The 20,384-nt window shown below is 45.3% G+C and overlaps 1 protein-coding gene across 1 annotated transcript in view; it reads right to left on the reverse strand.

Annotated features, from left to right (window-relative positions):
• Positions 1–20,384, reverse strand: part of RBSN (rabenosyn, RAB effector) — a 344,052-nt gene that overhangs the window by 285,200 nt on the left and 38,468 nt on the right. The window contains exon 4 of the mRNA XM_069643425.1: positions 13,333–13,433. Within this exon, the coding sequence (XP_069499526.1) occupies positions 13,333–13,433 (101 nt within the window). The remainder of the gene's footprint in view (positions 1–13,332; positions 13,434–20,384) is intronic.

The raw sequence follows: 20,384 nt of genomic DNA on the forward strand, positions 1-20,384 counted from the left end.
CATGAAGCACATAACTTCTTCCATTTAGAAACGGCCACCGCTTTCGATACTGTAACAACAATGGCCTCAAAATTAGAGAACGGACTACTCTTGGAGTACGTCGTCATGGCCCCCTTCGGACACTCGGCACGTGATTATATGCGATTCATGCAGTTTCAGGTGAGAGACCGTCTCAGAAGTGCAGCGGTTTTTCTCTTTCTCCCTTTACGATTTCAATGTAATGAAAGACCGCAAGCACTGTGTGTGCTGCATCTTTAAATTGCACGCTGGCTCAAGTCTGGCGGAATACTAAGATTTAATCTATATAACTGAAATAATATTGTGATCACACAACTATTAAATTGGAAATATGGAATTTTTAAAAAGCCACTGGCAACATCTACTATTCTTTACGGAAACCTAATTATGTATACTAACTGGGAACTAGGAAACTGGATTAAGATGCGCATTACCTTGGGCGGAACTTGCCTATTACATTAGACTCACAATGCCGAGCGGCATCTGCAGAATGCTTTAGTTAATTATAATTTATGTCATTTTTTTTAAAGGGCTCTAACTCGTTAATGGAAGCGGATATTCTCTGCAAAAGCTAAAATAATAGAGGCAGTTGAAAGAATAAGAGGTAACAACTATTACTTACCATACACTGTAAGAAGGTAATATGAGATTATGGATAAAGCTTTAACTAACTGAGCCTTTTATGCCCTTCTCTTGACCCTTCCTATCCCTCCCAATCCCCCACCTATTTTTGTCTGTCATCTTAATTTACAATTATTGTTTTGCTTTTTGATTTATCATCCATATGAATTTGATTTGTGACTTGTTTCTTTGTTCTATGTTCATTCTTTTGCTAATGTACAATATGTGATCTAACATAGTCTTTTTGTTATTTTTGGCACTTAATTACTGTATATTCACTATAACCAGCCCTGATTTCAGAAAGGTCTATTAAAGGACCGAAGCACATGTCATCACAAAGGGCACCTCAACACATTTTTTCCTTTTCTTGAATACTTTTTGAGTGTTTTTTTTCTTGGCTTTACCACTAACCGTCTGAGACGCGACCTTACAGAAAAACTTTGGAAAGCAAAAATTTGTCTATTTTGACAATATATAATTGAAGTGAAACTAAAATGTCACCATGTTAGACCTGACTGACCTAGCCAAGAATTCTTAAACTTCTGCTTTGAATACATGTTCAAGTAATTCCCACTTAGAACAACTTTTTGTAATGCGCAACCTTGGGACAAGACAAAACCAATGAGAGGGCATGATCAAGGATGGAGCCGAACAGTGCCATCTGCTGGTAGAAAAATGTCTGGTGCGCACTGCATCAACTGGGATATTTTCAAAGATGAGGAATCTGTGGGACGAATTACCAGAAAGAAGGTTACTGCAAGTAAGTAGATCATTTGTTCTATAGGCATTTAACACATTTATGACACTCCCTTCACATGATCAATTGGTACACCGATACTCTTGTGGATCTGTGAAAGTAGGGAGACCTATGGTGACCAGTCTCTTGTTTGGGATGAGGCGTCGCACTACCCTTACCATGATATCCATGTAGCTTACCGCCTTATGCTTTTTGGGGGTTTTCTGGGATCCAGTTACATCAGAAATAACCTGCTTCTCCCCCTCCTCAGAGTTCTAAGGAGCAGTGTAAGGAAGGCAAGGTATCAACAGTAAGACAGACACAAGTGACCACAGTTCAAGGGTGTTTATTACACTTCAACAATGGTGTGATAAACACCTATCGAACCCTAAATCTATAGATGGGAGCAAGCTGTGACCATCAAATTATAATAATGCAGTCCTAGTGGAGTGGATTCAAAATAAAAAGGGCCAATATTAAAAAGAAACTATAGCCAATCCTTACCGCTAAATACAAATAGTGTGGGGCAGTGTTAATAAAAAAGAAAGAAGTGTTCACAAAATGATATACCAGGATGTTCAGGCCGTTGGCCTCCCTTCCCCACCTTTTCAGCACGGGACAAGGCGGTTTACTTGAGCAAAGCACACACTCTGGCTTCTTCGGCACGAGGATACAGTTCCATTACCAGCATCAGGGCCTTCTGTGCCTAAGTCTCTTGACTTCTCAAAGTCTCTGGATTCAGAGGGCCTGATGTACCAAAACAAAACACAAAGTTCCTTGCCTCTTATAAGTACTCAATTCAGGTAATTCACCCTGGATCCCCCTTAGCCGGGCTCAGATCCCCTTTTTTACAACGTTCAGAGTATATTCTTTCTCGGGTGACTCATGGTTCATCCCAGACACACCTCAGCCGGGCGCAGATCTTTCCTCTTACAAAATTCATCTCCCTCAGACAGTTCACATTAAACTACCAGAGACTTTCAAATGTGCACAGGGTTTAGCTTGACCCATTGCTGGACCACTTTGATCTCAAAATTCCCTTTTCACAGTTTCCATCCAGTTGTATACCTAACAGAGACCTTCGAATGAGCACCCACGTGGCGCTGGACCACTATCTATGGCATCTTTCTTGGCCTCCAAAAGTTCAGTCACTCCTCTGGTTTTCAATTATATTCGCGGTGCTCTTCACATACATTTCACACACTGTTCTTTTTAGATTTATTCATACATTGTTGCCGCTTGCAACCTTGGTTCCAACACAGGCTAGTCTGGTATCAGTCTCTGACTCACCGGCTGTGCTGCCTTTACTGGCGCTGCTTTGTTGCACGAGCCAAGGACATTACCACAGTGGCAAACGCTCCGCCCGCCTTGGTTATAGACGCGAGAGAGCTCAGGGTACCTCCGACACACAATGCAGGTTTCTTCAGTTTTAGTCGGAGGTCTTAAGTTTCTTATTTTCAAAGGTTCACGACAGTAACAGTCTGAAAAGGTCAAGGGCACTTGCCTCCTTGCAACCCTTTCTGGTCTCGCCGTCTTTCACCTTGTATTAAAATGCCATCTTGGAACTGCTGCTCCCCGTGCGCTTTGCCTTGCTCCAAGTGTGCTTTCGTGCTCTGCCTTTAACCCATGTGGGGGTAGTGTGAAGGAAGTCAGGTGTGTGCACTGATCAGTAATTGCCTGACCATTGTATTGGGACATGTCAGGTATACGCAGTGCTTAATTTGTAAAGAAATAAGTGGCAGTGTCCAAAAAATATTGGCCGCATAATGCCGGGCGCGGCACCGTCCTCAGCGCGGGCACTGCGCCAACCTTAGCGTGGGTGCGCCGGCTGCACCAGTTCAGTGCTAGACATACCTAGATCGGCCCACCACCAGCCCATCACACTCCTGCTGCTCCATGCCACATGTTTGGCACTGCAGCAACTGCTGACACAAGCTAGTAGTAAATGCGCAACTAAGACATGCTCCTCCTGTAACTGGGCGTTGATGCCCCCGGGCTGTGTGAGCGCTTTAAAAATGCAAATAAATAAAAAATAATTCAGTTTCAGTCACTGTTGCACTGTAGTTGTCACTACCCCTTCTGGCCCATCTGACAGTCTGTTAAAGTACACCAAGTATTGTTAATCGGTTACCTCCAGGAAGAGCACCCTCCCCTCAGACCGTTCTTCAGTCACCTCATCCAGGTGTTTTGTGTAATCAATTACTCTCAAACCCTTATCAGTCATCACATCTCATAAATGCACCCCCCTTCATCCTTCCTTCAAGCATGAGCATGGTGTTGTATAACTTGGAAAAAGTCATTTCTGCAAGACATTGTTGTGAAATCAACTGCCTGTTCTACTTCTGCTTTAGGGCCTCTTTCCACCTTAACACAGATTAAAAAACTAAATATGCTTTATAACCCAATATTCAGGAGCCAGAGGAGAATGCATATTCGGACATCTCCTTCCCACTGACATGTTCTTGACATACTTCACTAAACTGTGGGGTGTAACAGACACCCACCTCCCTATCTGAGGATCCCTATCTGAGGATTGCATGTGCTCTCATTCGGAGCGTATTGTACCTAGGTTAAGGGGCCACATGTGGTGTATAAACCACACATCAGGATAGAAAACATGCACTGGAATTATGTAAAATAAATTACAACAAAAGACAGTTGAGAATTATACACGAATACTCAACTAGTGCTTTTATTTATGACAGATTAGTGGGCACGTGCACCATGTTTATCCCCGTCTAGTTTCCATGTGTGCATCTTTAAGCCTGAAATGGCATTTCAGAAGTTTGTCTTTGCATGGGCTTTTCTTGCGAAGTGCAGCTGGTTTGGTTTCAGCCCAATACGTGCATCGTTTCGGGTCCCCTCGCTGAAGCTTGTTTGTGAACTAATGAGGCCGATAACATTAAAAGGAAGAACGGAAACACCCAGGCAAAAATTCACAGTTCATGTTTTGTTTAGATGAATGCTATCCAGGGTCAGACTGGGGCATACAGTTGACTCGAGTCGGGCTCGGCACCAATGAAAATGTGGCCAAAGTTGCAAACGACAACCCGGTCCTGGGCTTTGCCCTGCCTTGCCTCAATCAGTTAGGCTACCTTCCGTGGGGCTACCACCGCCACGGCCATGCTGAGCCTGATGATGACAAGAATAGGTGCGCAGCACAGCGGCCCCACGGAAGGTAAGATTTTAAAAGAAAAAACATATATTTAGACGGCTAGGGCCCATCACTTTTGAAGTGATGGGCCACAGCCACCACTCAAAATAAGTTAGCTCTTTTAAAACCTACCTTCTGTGGGGCAGGGCCCCGCCCCCGGCCCCACGGAATGTCAGGTCTCCAAAGACATACTTTTGGGCACAATCCACGGGCCCAGCCGCCCACGGCAGAGTCATCCCACTCAGTCTGCGGCAGCCGGCAGCCCCTGGGCACAGAAATTGGCCTGGCACTGACTGCAGTCAGCAGCACACTGCACACAGGTCATACAGACAGAAGCCCGGGCGCGGATGGACCGCACGCAACAATAAGTGACTTACCTGCTTTGCCGGCTGGGACTTGGTCTCCTGTTGGGCCTCAGGGTGGGGGGGGGGTTACCGGGTGCACTCACACAAATGAAAAAGCAGGCAGAGGGGGCCCCAGGAAGCAACTAAGCCGCACCACGCAGTGCAGGCTTTCTCTCTCACAAGTCAGGACCAATGACGCCACGCCTCGCACATTCACTTCACAGTAACTCGTGAAATGGAGGTGGCGCTGCACTGCCTCCTGTGGCAACAACACCACGTCACCATTGTAATTTCACTGGCTCAGAAGAACAGCCAATGAAAACTGCACATTCTGTGTTACTATACAGAATGTATCAAATACTGCATAGTAACAACAGAATGGTAATTTTCATTGGCTGTTTGTAGCAGTTTGTTGTTTATTGCTATTGCTGCCCCCCCCCCCATTCCCAGCCAGCCATGGCCTGCAACCTGCAAGCACGAGAGAGATCGAGATCAGAATGACAAATCCCAATGATTTATAATCGAAGCAAAGCGAAGTGGAAGAACAAACAAAGCAATTGCACATGCGCTGGCCTGGCATGAGTTCCGGTGCCCAGAAAAAGAGTACCGGTGTTGGGCACCGGCAACCACCCCCACAAATTAAGCAGTGGGTATACAGTTCTGGTGAGCTGTCCGTGAGAAAGTGTTTGTGTCGGGAAAGTGGGGTGAGGGGGGTTGAGTTCCTAAGTATCCTACCTGGCAAAATGGGGAAAGGGTGTTACTGGGAAAGGGATACTGCATCTCACCCTCCAGTGACCCAGTCCCAGTGCCACTGCCTGAAGACCTCATCCAGGTGATCAACCCGCACTGGTCCAACCAGGGTACTGGATCCAAAAGCGATGGCCATATCCTGCCCACCTGGATGACAGATTTCCGGGGACTAGCACGTGAGACACCTTCAGGTTTCTCACAGCGGATTTGACCTTATGGGACACCCTATGGGAAATCCATAGGTCAGCTGCAATAGCCAGTTTCTCTGGATCTAACTCCTTTGAATCTGCAAGGTGTTGCTTAAGCTCGGGCCAACAAGAATCACACATGTGCTCCTGCATGACAAAATTAATCATGCCAGCGAAGGTGGTTACTTTATGGCCTTCAACAAACCCACAAGTTATTGAGGGAGTCATTCAAATAGGAGACCCAAGTTGCATTCTCCTTCTTGTGGTCTCTAAACCTCTTCAAGCATTAGGGCAGGAGTCTTTTCAAACTTCAAGAGCAGAGCCTGTTTAAGTTTGTTGAAATCTTTTGTATCAATGTTAGGCAACTACATAAAGACACTGAACCTATTCTGATGAAGCCTGCTGAGAAGCCAAGCAATCGTATCAGTCTCAACAACTTGATGCTCTTCACGAGCAAATGAAAAAGCAGATAACCAATACATAACATTCTTTGCATCATACACAGGAGGCAGATCTTTAGGAAACCTAGGATGAGAGGAGAACCCAGCACCAGTCACAGAGCTCAACCTCAGCCAATCTTGCAAGCACTAGCTGAAAAGCCAGTCTTTCTCCTTCTCCACTTCATCAGATTCCAGCGTAGCCAACTTGTACTGAAAATGAAATTTTTATCTTAAGCTTTTCTCTTTCAAGATCAAATACAGCTACACAGTTGTACTAGTTGCACTAGAATTATCATTAGAAGTATCACTTGTACCAATGTCATTAGCAGTAACATTTGCAGGCCCACTATCACTGGGGCCTGCACTGGCATGAATATCACTGGACATAGGCAAAGTACTTTTCCTAGATGTCTGGTGTGCCACGACTCTCTGCCCCAACTCCCCAATTCCCTATCAGTGCCAAAAGAAAACCTTTTTCAGAAAACAATTTTCAAGAAACTACTTTGCAATCATTTTTCACTGGTGTACTTTCCATAATTGTAGCAATAATAGTAGTTACAGGCCTAAGACTTTTAAAGTTAAGAGTTTGGCATAACAAGCACTACAAGGTCTCTCCAGTTAGCCTTTACTGAGTACCAATCACCTTTTCCCACCACACCACCAATTGTTCAGGTGGATTTTCAGAATCAGCCCTGCAAACAGATTCTGAGATGCCCCATTATTCTGGTAAACAGGGAAGGCACTAAGCCAATTATCTGTGTAGTGGGACTATGCAGCAAGGTTTGTGGCTTGGATTTAGGAGTGAGAAAGCAGAGTTCAAAATGTCTGGGAGCCATTTAGGTCCTGGTTACAGCCTAAGAGAGCCTGGTTTGACTTATCACCAAAAGCAACTAGCAGATACATTTGGCTCCCCAGGCCAACGGGTGCCATACAAACATACTTATGCAACAAACTGTGTGTTTGGAAATAGAGTAGCATTTTATTCAATGACCAGTACAACATAGGAAATTATTCAGATGAATAGAAATAGAAAGAACCCTTTAGAATATGCACAGAACAGCTCACCTAGCTCTTATAAAGTCCAACCCTAAGATGGTTTGGGGTCTGGCCTCAAAAGGTCACCAGCTCCAAAGTAGAAACCTTTCAGGAAGGTTTATATAGAGATTTGCAGTGCCAGTGGTATGATTAATGAGAGTTAAAAAGTTGGATAAAGCTTGAATTAATCAACTCAATCCCAACACACTAGGACTTTGCCCATGTAACCCCATGGAGGACATGCAGGGGTCTGAAACAGGCATGTTAACTTACTCCACTGACTCAGATTCTTCCAGAGACAACTGATGGTGTTCCGGAATCCGTTGTGGACACAATCTTCTGCGCTCGGTCCGGTTGAGGAAGGCCCAGGGGCTGCGGCTGCAGAGGATTTTGTTTGGTCGGTCGTGGTGCACAGGAATCTGTTCAAGATCGCTTCCAAGCGAGGAAAGATGAAGACTTCTACGGGCCAAACCACCTTAAGACACCTCATGGGATTGAAGGAGTGTAGCAACAGGAGTCACCACGGTCAGACACACAGGCAATGTTCAGGTGACAAACAAGAGCAGGACCAGCACAGCTTCCATTCATGCCAGAAGGCTCAAAATACAGAAGCAGGCGTCTTGTTCTAGAAGCTGAAGATTGTACAAGTTCCACAGGTGTACTCGGAACGGCTGCAAGGTAGCCCAGGAGAGAGATGGCCAGTCCACCGGTTGGTCCATGGACACTTCTGAAGGCTCAGCAGGCATAGATCCTTGCACAGGGTTAGAGACTGGTTGTCCCCACAAGTTCATGGGTCGAAGCAACGATGAGTATCTTCTTGATAAGTGCTAGCCACCTTTAGTAGCCATTCATGGTAAATGCAAAGGTGCACAGGTAAAATGTCACAAAAACTGTAAAAATATCAAAGCTGCCACCCGCTCCTCTTAGGCACATATGAAAAAAGCCATTATATAAAAAGATAGAAGGATACAAAGTACAAAGTATTCTAATTGCACTTCACTGTAAGCTGATGTGTGCAGTTGTAAGAATTTACAAAGAGAAAGAGTCTCGCCTATACGAATGAGCAAAACAGGCAAGGTAACTAAAGCAGAAGGCTTTACTAAACTCCCACAAGTCAGGACAGAAGTCCACAACAAGCAAAAAGAAAGGGGGACTGTGAGAAACCCAAAGGTACCTCACCCGCTGGCCCCCGGAGAACTGTCATCCAGGTGGCCAAGACCTCCATTGCTATTGGATCCCGTTCCTGGGGGTGGACAAGTGGGGGGGGATCACCTGGGCGAGGGGTCTTCGGGGAGCGGAAGTGTGACACCAATGGTTGAGACGCAGTATCCCCTTCCCTGTCACGACCTTTCCCCATACTACCCTGAAGGATATTTAGAAGCTCTACCCCCACCCACTTTTCCCACACGAACACTTGCTTACCAGAGAACGGACTAACAGCAGAGCCATTTACCTGACATGTCCCAACACTTGGGTCAGGCAGAGTCAGGCAATTGACAACAACCACGCACACCCGATGGCCCTTTACCTTCCCAACAGGAATAAAAGGCGGGGCATGAAAGCACACTTCGAGCAAGGACGAACGCACGAGGAGACCGCTACACCAAACCGGCAGTACAAAGGGAGAAGAAAAGCATCGAGGGGAATTGCCCTTACTCTTTTCAATTCAGAGCTGCGAAGCCTCCAGAAGGGAAAACGTAAGCCTGTTAGTTACAGCTGGTGTGCAGAGCAACAGAGGCCAATGGTACACGGGGGCCTCCCGCATTGATAACGCAGGCGGAGAGGCAAGTTTGCTACTGTGGTACTATCCTTGACTCCAGAGAACCAAGAAGCCAACGGGTTCAGCACAGCCGGTAAGTCGGAGGAAGTGGAAATAAAACCGAACTGTCTTAAGCCCAGGGATGCGAGTCACAACCTTTTTGAACGCAAGAAGAAAGGACTTGTGTGTATGTTTTAACTTTAAAGAAAGCCCAGTAGAGGTCCAGGTGCAGAGGGGTCTGGCGCCACGTTGGCGCTCATTCGAAAGGCTCTGACCGGGACCTGTTTTTGAAACTACAGCAACCAGAAGGCCCTAGAAATGGGTGGCGTAAGGTGTCGGAGTGGTCCTACAAGGGTCACGTCAAATCCCGTTGCAAGAGGAAAGCTGGGGAAGGGTACCCCGCTTTCCACTACGATTGTGAACTGTGATAATTGGCAAATGCAAACGCGACAGAGGGATGCCGAAAGAAAGCTGAAGAGAAAGAAACTCTGCTTTCTGCAAAAACTGATCAATACATGTACTGTGTAGAAGAAAGGCCGTAGTGAACCCGACGGAGGAAGGCCCTTTTTGCATTAAAGGATCCCAGCCCAGTAGAGGGAGATTCGAGGGACAAAGAGCAATCGCCCAAATATGTTTTGTTTATTTGTTTGCCATTTTTACGAAAAGAGCTCAACAATAATGTACCCAGAGAACAGTGCACAATTAAAGTGTTACCTTGTTGTTTGTCTAAACGGATATAAAGGCTCCTAAAGGTTACGAGCGATATTTGAGAGTCCGTAGTGAACCCGAGGGAGGGCAGACAGTTTTTACAAGGAGGATCCGAGCCTGGCGGAGGGAGATCCCAGGGGCGAAGAGCAATCGCCAAAAGGTTGCAAGAAGGGATCAGAGCCCGGCAGAGGGAGATCCCATTGCCGAAGAGCAATCGCCCAGAGAACCTTTGTTTGTTTGTTACTTCTAATCACCAACCCTAAGACAATAGACTTTTGCAGGAAAGAGAATTAGCCTCTGAAGGGGTTTTGATATTGTTGAACGGAACTGTGAACTTCGTGCTGTCAAAGCCCTGGAGTGTGCTATGCTCAAGAGTCCCACCCTGTCCCGTGCTTCAAACGTGGGGAAGGAAGACCCAGCCATACCATCCTGATTTATCATTTTGTGAACACCCTTTCTTTAGTGGTGAACATTATCCCACACTTTCTTTTGTAACTAGTAGAAAGGATTGGCAATAGGTTTTTTAGTATAGGCCCTTTTTATTTGACAAGACACCACTAGGACTGCATTATTATTTGATGGTCGTAGCTTGCTTCCATCTTAGATCTAGGTTTAGATTAGGCGTTTATCTCACCCATTATAAAGTATGGAGTGAATGTCTCCTTTTAAAAAAATGAAGGAAGAAAAAGGCTGAGTTAGGACCACTCAGACTGCTCTGAGAGGTCTTTCTAAATCAAACTGTCATGTCCCTGCCGCACAAGAGTGTGTGCAGGGGCCGATGGGCATGGCCATATGAGGGAAGTCGCGGAAGCGAGAGAAGTGTATTTTCAGGTGTATGATGGTGAGTGCGTGTATGTAGGGTAGAGGTGGGAAATGTTTGTGGTGGCAAAGGAGGGTGGTGGGTGATAAAGCCCCCCTATTTTCTAGAAATCCAGTGGGAGAGGGTGGGGGCAGGATCACTTTCCCAGAGGGTCAGGGTTTCAGAATGCCATATTTCAACATTTTAAAGGCCACACAAAATCGGCCGGGAAAAATACAACTGTATTTTTGTGTGCAGCATTTAAAATGCAGAAACATCACATAGAACTTTTCAATAAATGTCTATGGGAGGAAAGCAGCGAAAAGAACATCTTTCCTAACACTATAGAACAGCTCCTGGTTCCTCAGAAATAGCTCCCGTTTACTGATGATGCTGTACACCGACCCAGAATGTGATTTCAGCTTCTGTAGCAAAATCCTATTTAAACAGACCACAGTGTAACAGAGCACAAATTAAGGAAGGTAATGTGTTCTGGCTATGCTATTAATAATCTAGAAAAATATAAGAGCAGCACAAAGTGGAAGACTGGCATATATAAATGGGATGTATACGATTTGGCCATGGCAGAATTCTTCGTGTCCCAATTGACCACGGTCAATTTTGCCACAAAGACAATTTTGCTGCAGCCAAATCTGGCAAACCTTTAACCCCTCCACAGCCCCCAATACATCCCTGCACCCACCCCCACTTACCTTTTTGACATCTGGTTTTCTTCAGACCCTGCAGCGTCAGATCCCTCCTATGCGGATCGGATCCGACGCAGCAGGTTCTGCTTTTCTTTTTTTTTCGTTCCTTGTCTCCGAACCTCCAGAAGTGGTGGACACCCTTGCTGTCCCCAATGGCCATCACTACCAAACATGGTGAGCGGGGGACACCCCTGCAACCCCTGCTCCCCAGGCTTGGTAGAGATTACCCATCGAATGGTACTGGCCTTATTCGGATCAAATTGGGTACTACCTATAAATGGAGAGTGTAGCATAAGCAATGCAATGTTCTGGAATACCTGTATGTGGAGTATATTATGTGCAACAAAGTGGGTACCCTCTAGTACTCCTAGCCTATCTGTGTGAAGAGATGACTAAGTGATGATCTTTCTCATGACTACTTACATGAAGAATTCAGTATAGGTAATGCAAGTAGCTTACTTTGGAAAACCTAGATAAGGGCGAGTTCGGTATGTGATGGAAAATAGCAGACAATGGTATTGGTAAAACAAAAGGGTTCCTCTGTGTCCACCTAGATCTAAAGATATTCTACCTAAACGCAGCAAACATCATGTTTGTTTGTTTATTCATTTGTATTGCGCTCAAGTACCGAGGGTATCAGGGCGCGAGGGTTACAAGGAAATTGTAGGCTTAGTTAACAATAGAAAAATAAACATTACAGTTATATACAGGGTATCATTACAAATGTACATTGCAGATGTTACACACAAAGAAGTACAGGCATCATTAAAATATACAGGTATCATTAAAATATACAATGCAGATGTTTACGTATCATAGACAATGGGGCCAAGTAGAAAGATGCAGGTGGCAACATAGGTGGATTAGGGAGGGGGCCCACCTATGGGTACTGTTTAGGTCATGGAGGCCCGTAGTGGAAGACTGAGGGCAAGTGGATGCAGATGTTTAGAGATCAGTAGATTTGAGCCAGATAGTGCAGTTGGATCTGAAGCTCTGATATGAGTACAATACAATGTGTGTTCCTATGGTACTGACATGCAGATCAATATAGTAAGCAATACAGTGAGATCTGTGTGGGATATTTAGATGCAGAATAACAGTATAAAAAAGTGATGCAGAGGGAATTCTAATATGTTGAAAGAAGTGCACATAATATAATAATCTTTGCAGAAATGGCCAAATGAAGAAGATTGTATCCTAAATTTTAAGGGAGTGTGTAGGAACACCTATGTTAAGTGTGAAGTGTATCTGGGGCAGGACTGTAACGTACTACACTGAGGTGCAGGTGTGGGTTGATGTGTGGAAGAGTGCAGTTTGCTAGGGAAAGATTGCTGTGTGAACATGCAGAAAGGAGGAAAAAAGAGGGATCTTTCAGCCTGAGAAGTTGGCCAGTGTAAAGTATAGATGAAGAGGTAATGCAGTACATAAGTATCTCAAAACACAGCATTGTCACCTTAACAGTTTGTTGATCATATCGGGAGGTGGTTGGGCAGGAGAACAGACAAACAGGTGGCAACCTTAGCCTCCGCCCTATGACAGCTGCCCTAGGCTAATGGGAGAAATATTTCTGGGGGAGGTCAGGTGATGTTTTTTTATAGCATTTATGAGGCCTGGATATCACAAGGTTATTGTGGGAGAAGGGTGGGTAAAATGAGAATCCCTGCAAAAGCAACCTGTGCTTTCTAAAAAAGAAACAAAATGGAACTCTAGGTAAAATCAACACCAAATTACCTCAGAACAGAAAGCAGACACACCAAGACACAGTCCTGCACTTCCAGGCCCTACCTCCCAGAACTAGGGAAGAGTTGGAGGATTTTATCTGCCTATAAGGGGCCTGGATTTCACGTAAGCGATTGCGTGAGAGTGGGGGGGGAACGGGCAAGAGGTAAAAGATTTACAGAATAGCTTCTACTATACGGCATGGAAAAAGGAACGCTGTGGGAAGCAGGATAAGAGTACCAAGGGGCACAGAAAAGAAAGCGTGGATATTAATTAAACTTTACATTTTTGATTTGATAAAATGCTTTCTGCCCAACATGCATGTTACTCTGTTTGACGTGCCAACAAATTTACCTTTTCTAGTCTGATAATTAATTTATTAACTTCCACTACGTAGTGATCGATCCTGGCAGCTCGATGTTTTTTGAAGTCTGCAAGATGGCTTTTTGTAGCACCTAAAACAGAAGATTATACTAAGTTAATGTGAAAGGAAGCATCAGTGCATTGTGGTTCCATTACCCAATAAGCATGGAGAAAAGGCTCAAGTCAGCATGCCCTCCAGCATTCTAACCGGCACCATTTTGCTAAAGCTTCAAACAAAAACATTCAGATACGAATAGAGCTCTGTGCCACATCTCAGTCTACTTTTCCATTTATTTTCAGACCTGCCAAGTGTACCGTTTCAATTACCTTTTTTTAATTTAGCTGAGGCTATAGCAGTATAGAGATTTTTTGAGATCCTAAAACCAAGGGTATGGATACATAGGTAGTGCGAGTGGGTGGAGTAATGGTGGAGACAGGGAAATGTAGAGTAGCACCAAAGTGGAGCAAATCAGTGTGTTCATGGAGCAGCAGGGACAAGCTGTCTGGGAATGAGTAGGTATGGAGGAAAGGACTGGGCACCACAATCAGGTGCGGAAAAGAGCAGACAGGAAGAGACAGCAGAGTGCCATGGGCCAGGAGAATTAAAGTAATCTGGGAGAGGGCGCATAATCGGTGGGAGGCAGATCTGGAGCCAGAACTGGTCCGCTTCATAGGAATTGCAAATAATCATGCATGCCCCCTTTACATGGAGGATAACTGGCTGCCACAATATCAACTTTTCACTACACGTGGTAATTGTAAAACAAATAATTTTTAAGCACCCGCTTCGAAAGTACCCTAAAATGTTCTCGCTTCCTCGCTGTCTACTATTTATTCTATGTGTAGATGAGGCAAATACACACTAGAAAAAAGTGTCCCAATGGTTATCCGTCATTCCCATAACAGGCATATTTTCACAGACCTACAAAAAGCCTACCAGACTAACACAAATCTTCAGAGAAATTGTTTTGAAAAACATTTGAGTATTGTATTTAATTATATACATCAAAATAGATTCAATGTCAAAGGATTGCCACACCACAACTAATGCTGGTAGGGGGGAATACTTCCAAACACACAGCCTACATATAACATTAAACTAAAAAAACTGTATATCACTCGACTAATCACTACTTCCATCCTAATCAAACCATTACACAACTCCTACTCAATCACCCAACATGTTTCTTTCCTTCCGGTAATTATTAAAAAAGGTTTTTGGGGAAATTCTTCAGGGAGGGCAATGTGTAATAATAACCACACAATCCTATTCAACAATCCCTGTTTAGCTTTCTTCCTTCAATAAAACACGTTTTCTCCATAATATTTCTGCACAAATCTAAATTAACGACACATCCTGATTCTTCTTAATTTCGCCAGCATAGGCTCGTTTGTGAGAGTGACCCTATAGAAGTCTTATTCCTGTTGATAATGGCACCCGCAGAAGCAAACTTCCACTATGCTATCTTCTTGGCCACACAACCTGCATTAGAGAGTAACCACTACTGTAAGAAGTGCCAATCAGGCAGCGTTCTGTCGCGGTCTCCTTACATCCACGTGTCCTGACATCGCTGGAGGCATCTTGTACTCCCTTTATGCATTCAGGAGGGGGGAGATAGGGTAAAGACATTTACTCTGCATACACATAGAAAACTGTTGGTTAGTGCAACACTAGCAATTCTTAAGGTTTCAAAGGCAGTTTCTTAGCACAGCAAGTCTTTAAAGGTCCAAGACGCAACCCTAGCTAAAGGCAGTTCGGAGAGGGCTTAAAGTCTTGACAAGCGGTAGAATATGAAAGTTCCTGTGGATACTTTTACAGTTTGTAGTCATAAAGATGCAAGATGACACAACGTTGGATGCCCTGTCAAAGGACTCGCTAAGGGGGCACAAGCAACAGCTTGAGTCTGAGGTAAGAGGGGGTGCCCTGGATACCTCTATGTGCACTCACAATACTCTGGAGCAATACCTTTCTCCCCACATTATCATAGGTTAGAAGAAAAGAACATGGCTAGATTCTCCTGGATGTGACAGTACTGGACCAGACTTCTGGATTTCTTGGTCTGATGACGCAAGGCAGGACAATGGATGGGATCGGTCAGCAGCAGTCTCGAGGGAGATCCTCTTGCCCGGCTTTCAGCAACTTCTCTGGTCACTCTGCAGTTTTGGCGCCTTTTCTGCTGCACCAACAAAGGATGCGATGTGCCCCATCAATCCTCTTTGCTTGTCATAGTCCCACACTCTCCTGAGGGAGTCTGGGCGAATTGGTGTCCTTGAGGGCGCAGCAAAGATTTGGATGAAGTCGGCCTCTCTATGATGATGCACTCAGACAGAAGGTCTCCTGGTACTGGGGGTTCCGCAGCTCTGGAAACTCACAGGACCTCGTTCGATAGTTCAAATCAGAGTTCATCATTAGACTGGTTGTTCCCACCAGTAAAAGGGAAGGAGGAGTCCTTTTCGGAGTTCCTCTGCGAAACAGAAAACGGGGTCAGGCAAGCAGTGGTCGCTTCACAGCGTCGCAAAGGGTCTGCAGGTGTCTCTGGTCCTCTTCTTCTTCGGTTACTTCAGTTTCCAGTGGTGGACTAGCTTTTCAACTCCAGGAGTCTCAACTTTTATAAGTTCCAGCAATAACTCCTCTGCAATCTCCATCAGCATTTTACAGAAAGGGACGTATGGCTGACCAATCAAGATAGCCAGACCCCCAGTGGGAGCTGGTTCTATTCAGTCACTCTGGCAGACAAAGGACAGAGGGGGTGGTGCAAAACTCCTCCCCCACTTCCTGCCTGCACAGACATACTGAAGTCTAGGCTGGGACAGCCAAGGGTCCCCCCCAAAGGCAAAACACACACACAGACCTCCCCCTCCCAGAATGGTAGAAGGGCTAACAAAGATCAACCACGTTAGAAATGGTGATAAAAAGAAGGAAGTCTCCATGTTAGTACTTGGGTGCCCTTACTGTATACTACGGGGGCTATGGACATAGCCTGCAGTGGAACGATCACACAATAGTTGGTAGAACATGCCCACTGCCACCAGCCATAACCTGAAGGTTGTCCATGTGACTAAAAAGCCATAGGAGCAGAGAGAAGGGGGGGTATTAGGTATCCCTTTGGCACTCCACATAGGTAGTCTGTGCCAATCTCTCAGACTATAAAGTTTTAGGAGAGATACAAATTATCTCTCTATCCTTAAGAACTGTAGTTACTCTAGGATATAGAAAATAATCTCTAAGGAGGACCCAAAGGGTCCCCAGCAACACTGCCCATAAGGAGCTGTGTGATGCAATAGTATAATACAGGTGCCTTAAAGAAGTATGGAACAAAATAGACTCCATAGTACAGGTAAGATACAAAAGGATAGAGTTCCAAAAGACAGAGCCCATAACAATGAATGAGTGGAAAAATGCTCCACTCATTCAGGATTAAAGAAAAAGGTCCATAAGTAAAGCAAAAAGTTCTGGGGGTCTCACTAGGAGAGGGAATAAAGCATAAACATGATAAATCTCCCCAACAACCATTGGCTCTGAATTAGCATCGCTCCCGCCCCTCCCTTGCATCCACATCTGGGCTCACAGACCCACCCACCACCCGCCTCTCTTCTCTACCTTCTCTCCCATCCTGAATTCCTTAAGCTACTAGCCAGCAGCCATCCCTCCATCTCTACTAAAAGATGTCCTTTCCTCAACCTGTGATGGCAGCATTGCAAGTTCTATCATTACCACATCCCTCACCTCAGGCACGTTCCCAGCAGTTTTCAAGACATCCCACATCAAACCCCTACTCAAGAAATCCTCCCTCGACTCTACTGGCCAACTACAGATCCATTTCAAACAACCGTTTCATAGTCAAACTAATTGACCGATCATCCTACACCCAGTTATAACTTTTCCCTGAATCTAACCACCTACTCGACCCCGCCCAGTTCGAATTCAGACCCCTACGAGGAACTGAATCCCGCCTAGTCCACATCTGGGATGATCTCAAAAGAACCTCAGACTCTGAAAGGTTGTGCTGCACTTATCCTTCGACCTCCCGGCGGCCTTTGAAACCATTGACCACCACACTCTCACAGACTGACTCCACTCCCACACCTCAGGGATGCAGCAGTGAAGTGGATATCCTCCTTCCTCTCCAACAAATCCCAAATTACAAACTGCCTCCCTTTTCCTCTACTCTGCGCCCTGTCACCAACGGAGTACCACAGGGCACCTCTCCATCACCACTGCTCTTTAACCTCTACCCGAGCCCCCTCACTGCTCTTATCCATTGGCACGGCCAGACCTGCTACAACTACGCAGAGGACACCCAAATCATCTTCAATATCCCAAAGATCACCTCCAACCTCCCCTGCGATCTCGCCTCATGCCTTATAGAAATCGACCACTAAATGACAGCTAACTTCGGAAAAACTGAAATCATGATAATAATAATAATATAATAATTATCCGCAGGAAGACTGGGCAAACTTCCATAGGCCCCCACCTCCACACAGTAAAGACCCTTGGATGCACCATGGACGCAGATCTGACACTATCACATCACATCGACTGTGTCAAAATCCTGCTAGCTACACCTAAGCATTCCCCGACGCATCTTTCCCTACCTCAACAACCCTCACAGAGTCGCTGCAATCACGGACATCGCCCTTACTCGTCTAGACTATGCCAATGCCCTATATCCGGGCGCCCTTTTATCTCAACTCAGAAAACTCCAACAGGTCCAAAACACTGCAGCCAGGCTCCTCCTCGCCCTAGGCCCTAGAGAGCACATCCACCCTCCATGTCTTGCACTGGCTCACGGTTGAGCGATGGCCCACGCTCAAGGCTATGTGCATCACCCTCTGTGCTCTGCACATCAGAGGCCCAGAATATCTACAACACAAGTTCAACCCTTACAGATTCAACAGAAACCTGAGCTCAGGCACAGCTCTCCTCTATGTCCCCCCTTCCACAAAATCGACCAAAATAGGGGTCATGTGATGCGGGGGAGGGGGGGGAGGGCGGAATCCTCCATCTCCATCCAAGCACCCACAATATGGAAATCTAGCCCTCTTAGCATCCGCTGCATGAGGATCATGCTTCTGGAAAGCACTCAAGACCTGGCTCTTCCCATCAGTGTCTTGACTATCCTAATCTGCCTCTCAGGTGAACTTTCACCCCCATACAGGGAGGCAGGGGGCATTGATGAGTCACACGAGGAGACTCCAGTACCAAGCACGCACAGAAAGGATTCCAGTAGACCCGCATGACATGACTTGCGCTCAAAACAAGTACTCTGCCATGACTCACGGGTACATATCGCACTACATCTCAATGTTAGTTCTAAGTATTCGCGCTCTGAAACACTTGTGTAGGAGCGCGATAAAATAAAAAATCAATATCAATATATCAATGGAAGATAGCCATATCCCTTCCAAGGCCCCGGCACTCACCTGCAAACATCTGCAATCATCCACTACTTGATCTCGTATCGCATATCACCTCTGCCCTAGAATGCAGCTAAGTTCCACAATAAAAATGTTGGTCAAGCTGGACACAATCAGTCTATTTGAATCACATACTCTCCAGATGCCCATCACAGCACCCAGCCACAAGCCAGTTCTCCATGGGTCGCTAGCAGGAACCCCCCGACCCCCCAATCTACCTTCGTACTGGCTAAAATGCACACCCGCATTCTAAAATCCTCTTACCAATCTCTCATATGTCAGACTTCGCTACTCCAAGGGCATTCACCAACAGCGCTGTGAGGGCATACCAATGGCACTAGGCGCTATACAAATGCCATATTATATCACCATACAAGCACTTTATGTCAAACTGTATTCCGATTCTGTTCAGAGGTTTGAAAATGTGATTTGATGTAGTGATTATGCGACTAGTACATGTATTTGTAAGTATATTTATTGCCAAATATAATTCATGAATTGGATTATTTAGTTGGGTTGCCTTTACGTAGTATCTTGACATTCATTGTCAAAAATGTGTTGTAAATTCGATAGATCATTAAAAGGCATAGCTTTGTCCCATTTGACATACTTCTCATTTCACATTTTACACAACTGTCCCCAGTGTCTGTGGGTTATGGGGACTGCCTACACAGGGACTGACACTCAACCAAAGCCACTCCCACAGGAAGTGAGGTCTAGTCCAGGGACCTCCAATAGCCTAAATCAGTTGCAACCAGCATGGAGGCTGTCAAGGTGGACTTACAAAGAGCTCACATTTTCATAATACATTTTTAGGCTACCTTGTGGTCACCTAGACAAAGGGAAGCCCTAGAAAACAAAAAGGGCATGGAGCGTTTATTTATTTGTGAGGCGCGCCAGACCCAAGGGTATCAGGGCACAGAAGATACAAGAAAACTTTCAGCTTAGGTTGCACAATAAAAATACAGTAATACAAGTGAGGATATACAATCGCAATATAAACAATTAAAAGTGGGCACAAATACTGAGGAGAGACACTATACAGCAAGAACATAATTTAAGCTAGTAATCGGAGAGCTATTTACAGTGCAGGTGTAGTAGGAGACAGTTACCTTAGAGGTCATTATCTTTGAGCCAGATGATAATATTCCGTCTGAAGTTCAAGTATTTTTGGTCGGCTCGCAGGGAAGGGGGTAAGGAGTTCCAAAGCTGTGCTGCTTTAACTGGGAAGCTGCTTCCCCCGACTTTGGATAGTTTGAATCTTGGTACAGTCAGACAATTTGGGTTTGCTATTCTAGTAGGCTTACTAGAAAGTGTTCTCTTGGGTCTCTCAGAGAGGTAGCGGGACGCAGCATTGTTCAGGCATTTGTGAGTGAGTGAGGCAGTTTTCAGTCGGATTTTGTCACTGGTAGATAGCCAGTTATTCAGCCTCCTTACTTCTGATATATGCTCTTTCCTTGCTATACCCAGGGCAGCTCCGAGTGCATTATTTTGGAGCTTCTGTATTCTCCTGACAATGTGCTTATTTGCACCAATGTATAGGGAGTTACTGTAGTCCAGTTTGGACAAGATTAGAGCTCTGGCCAAGATAATACAGCTGTTCTTGGATAAGAATGGTTTAC

This window comes from Ambystoma mexicanum, chromosome 2p (assembly GCF_040938575.1).
Source record: "Ambystoma mexicanum isolate Mex_15411 chromosome 2p, UKY_AmexF1_1, whole genome shotgun sequence".
Lineage (NCBI taxonomy): Eukaryota > Metazoa > Chordata > Amphibia > Caudata > Ambystomatidae > Ambystoma > Ambystoma mexicanum.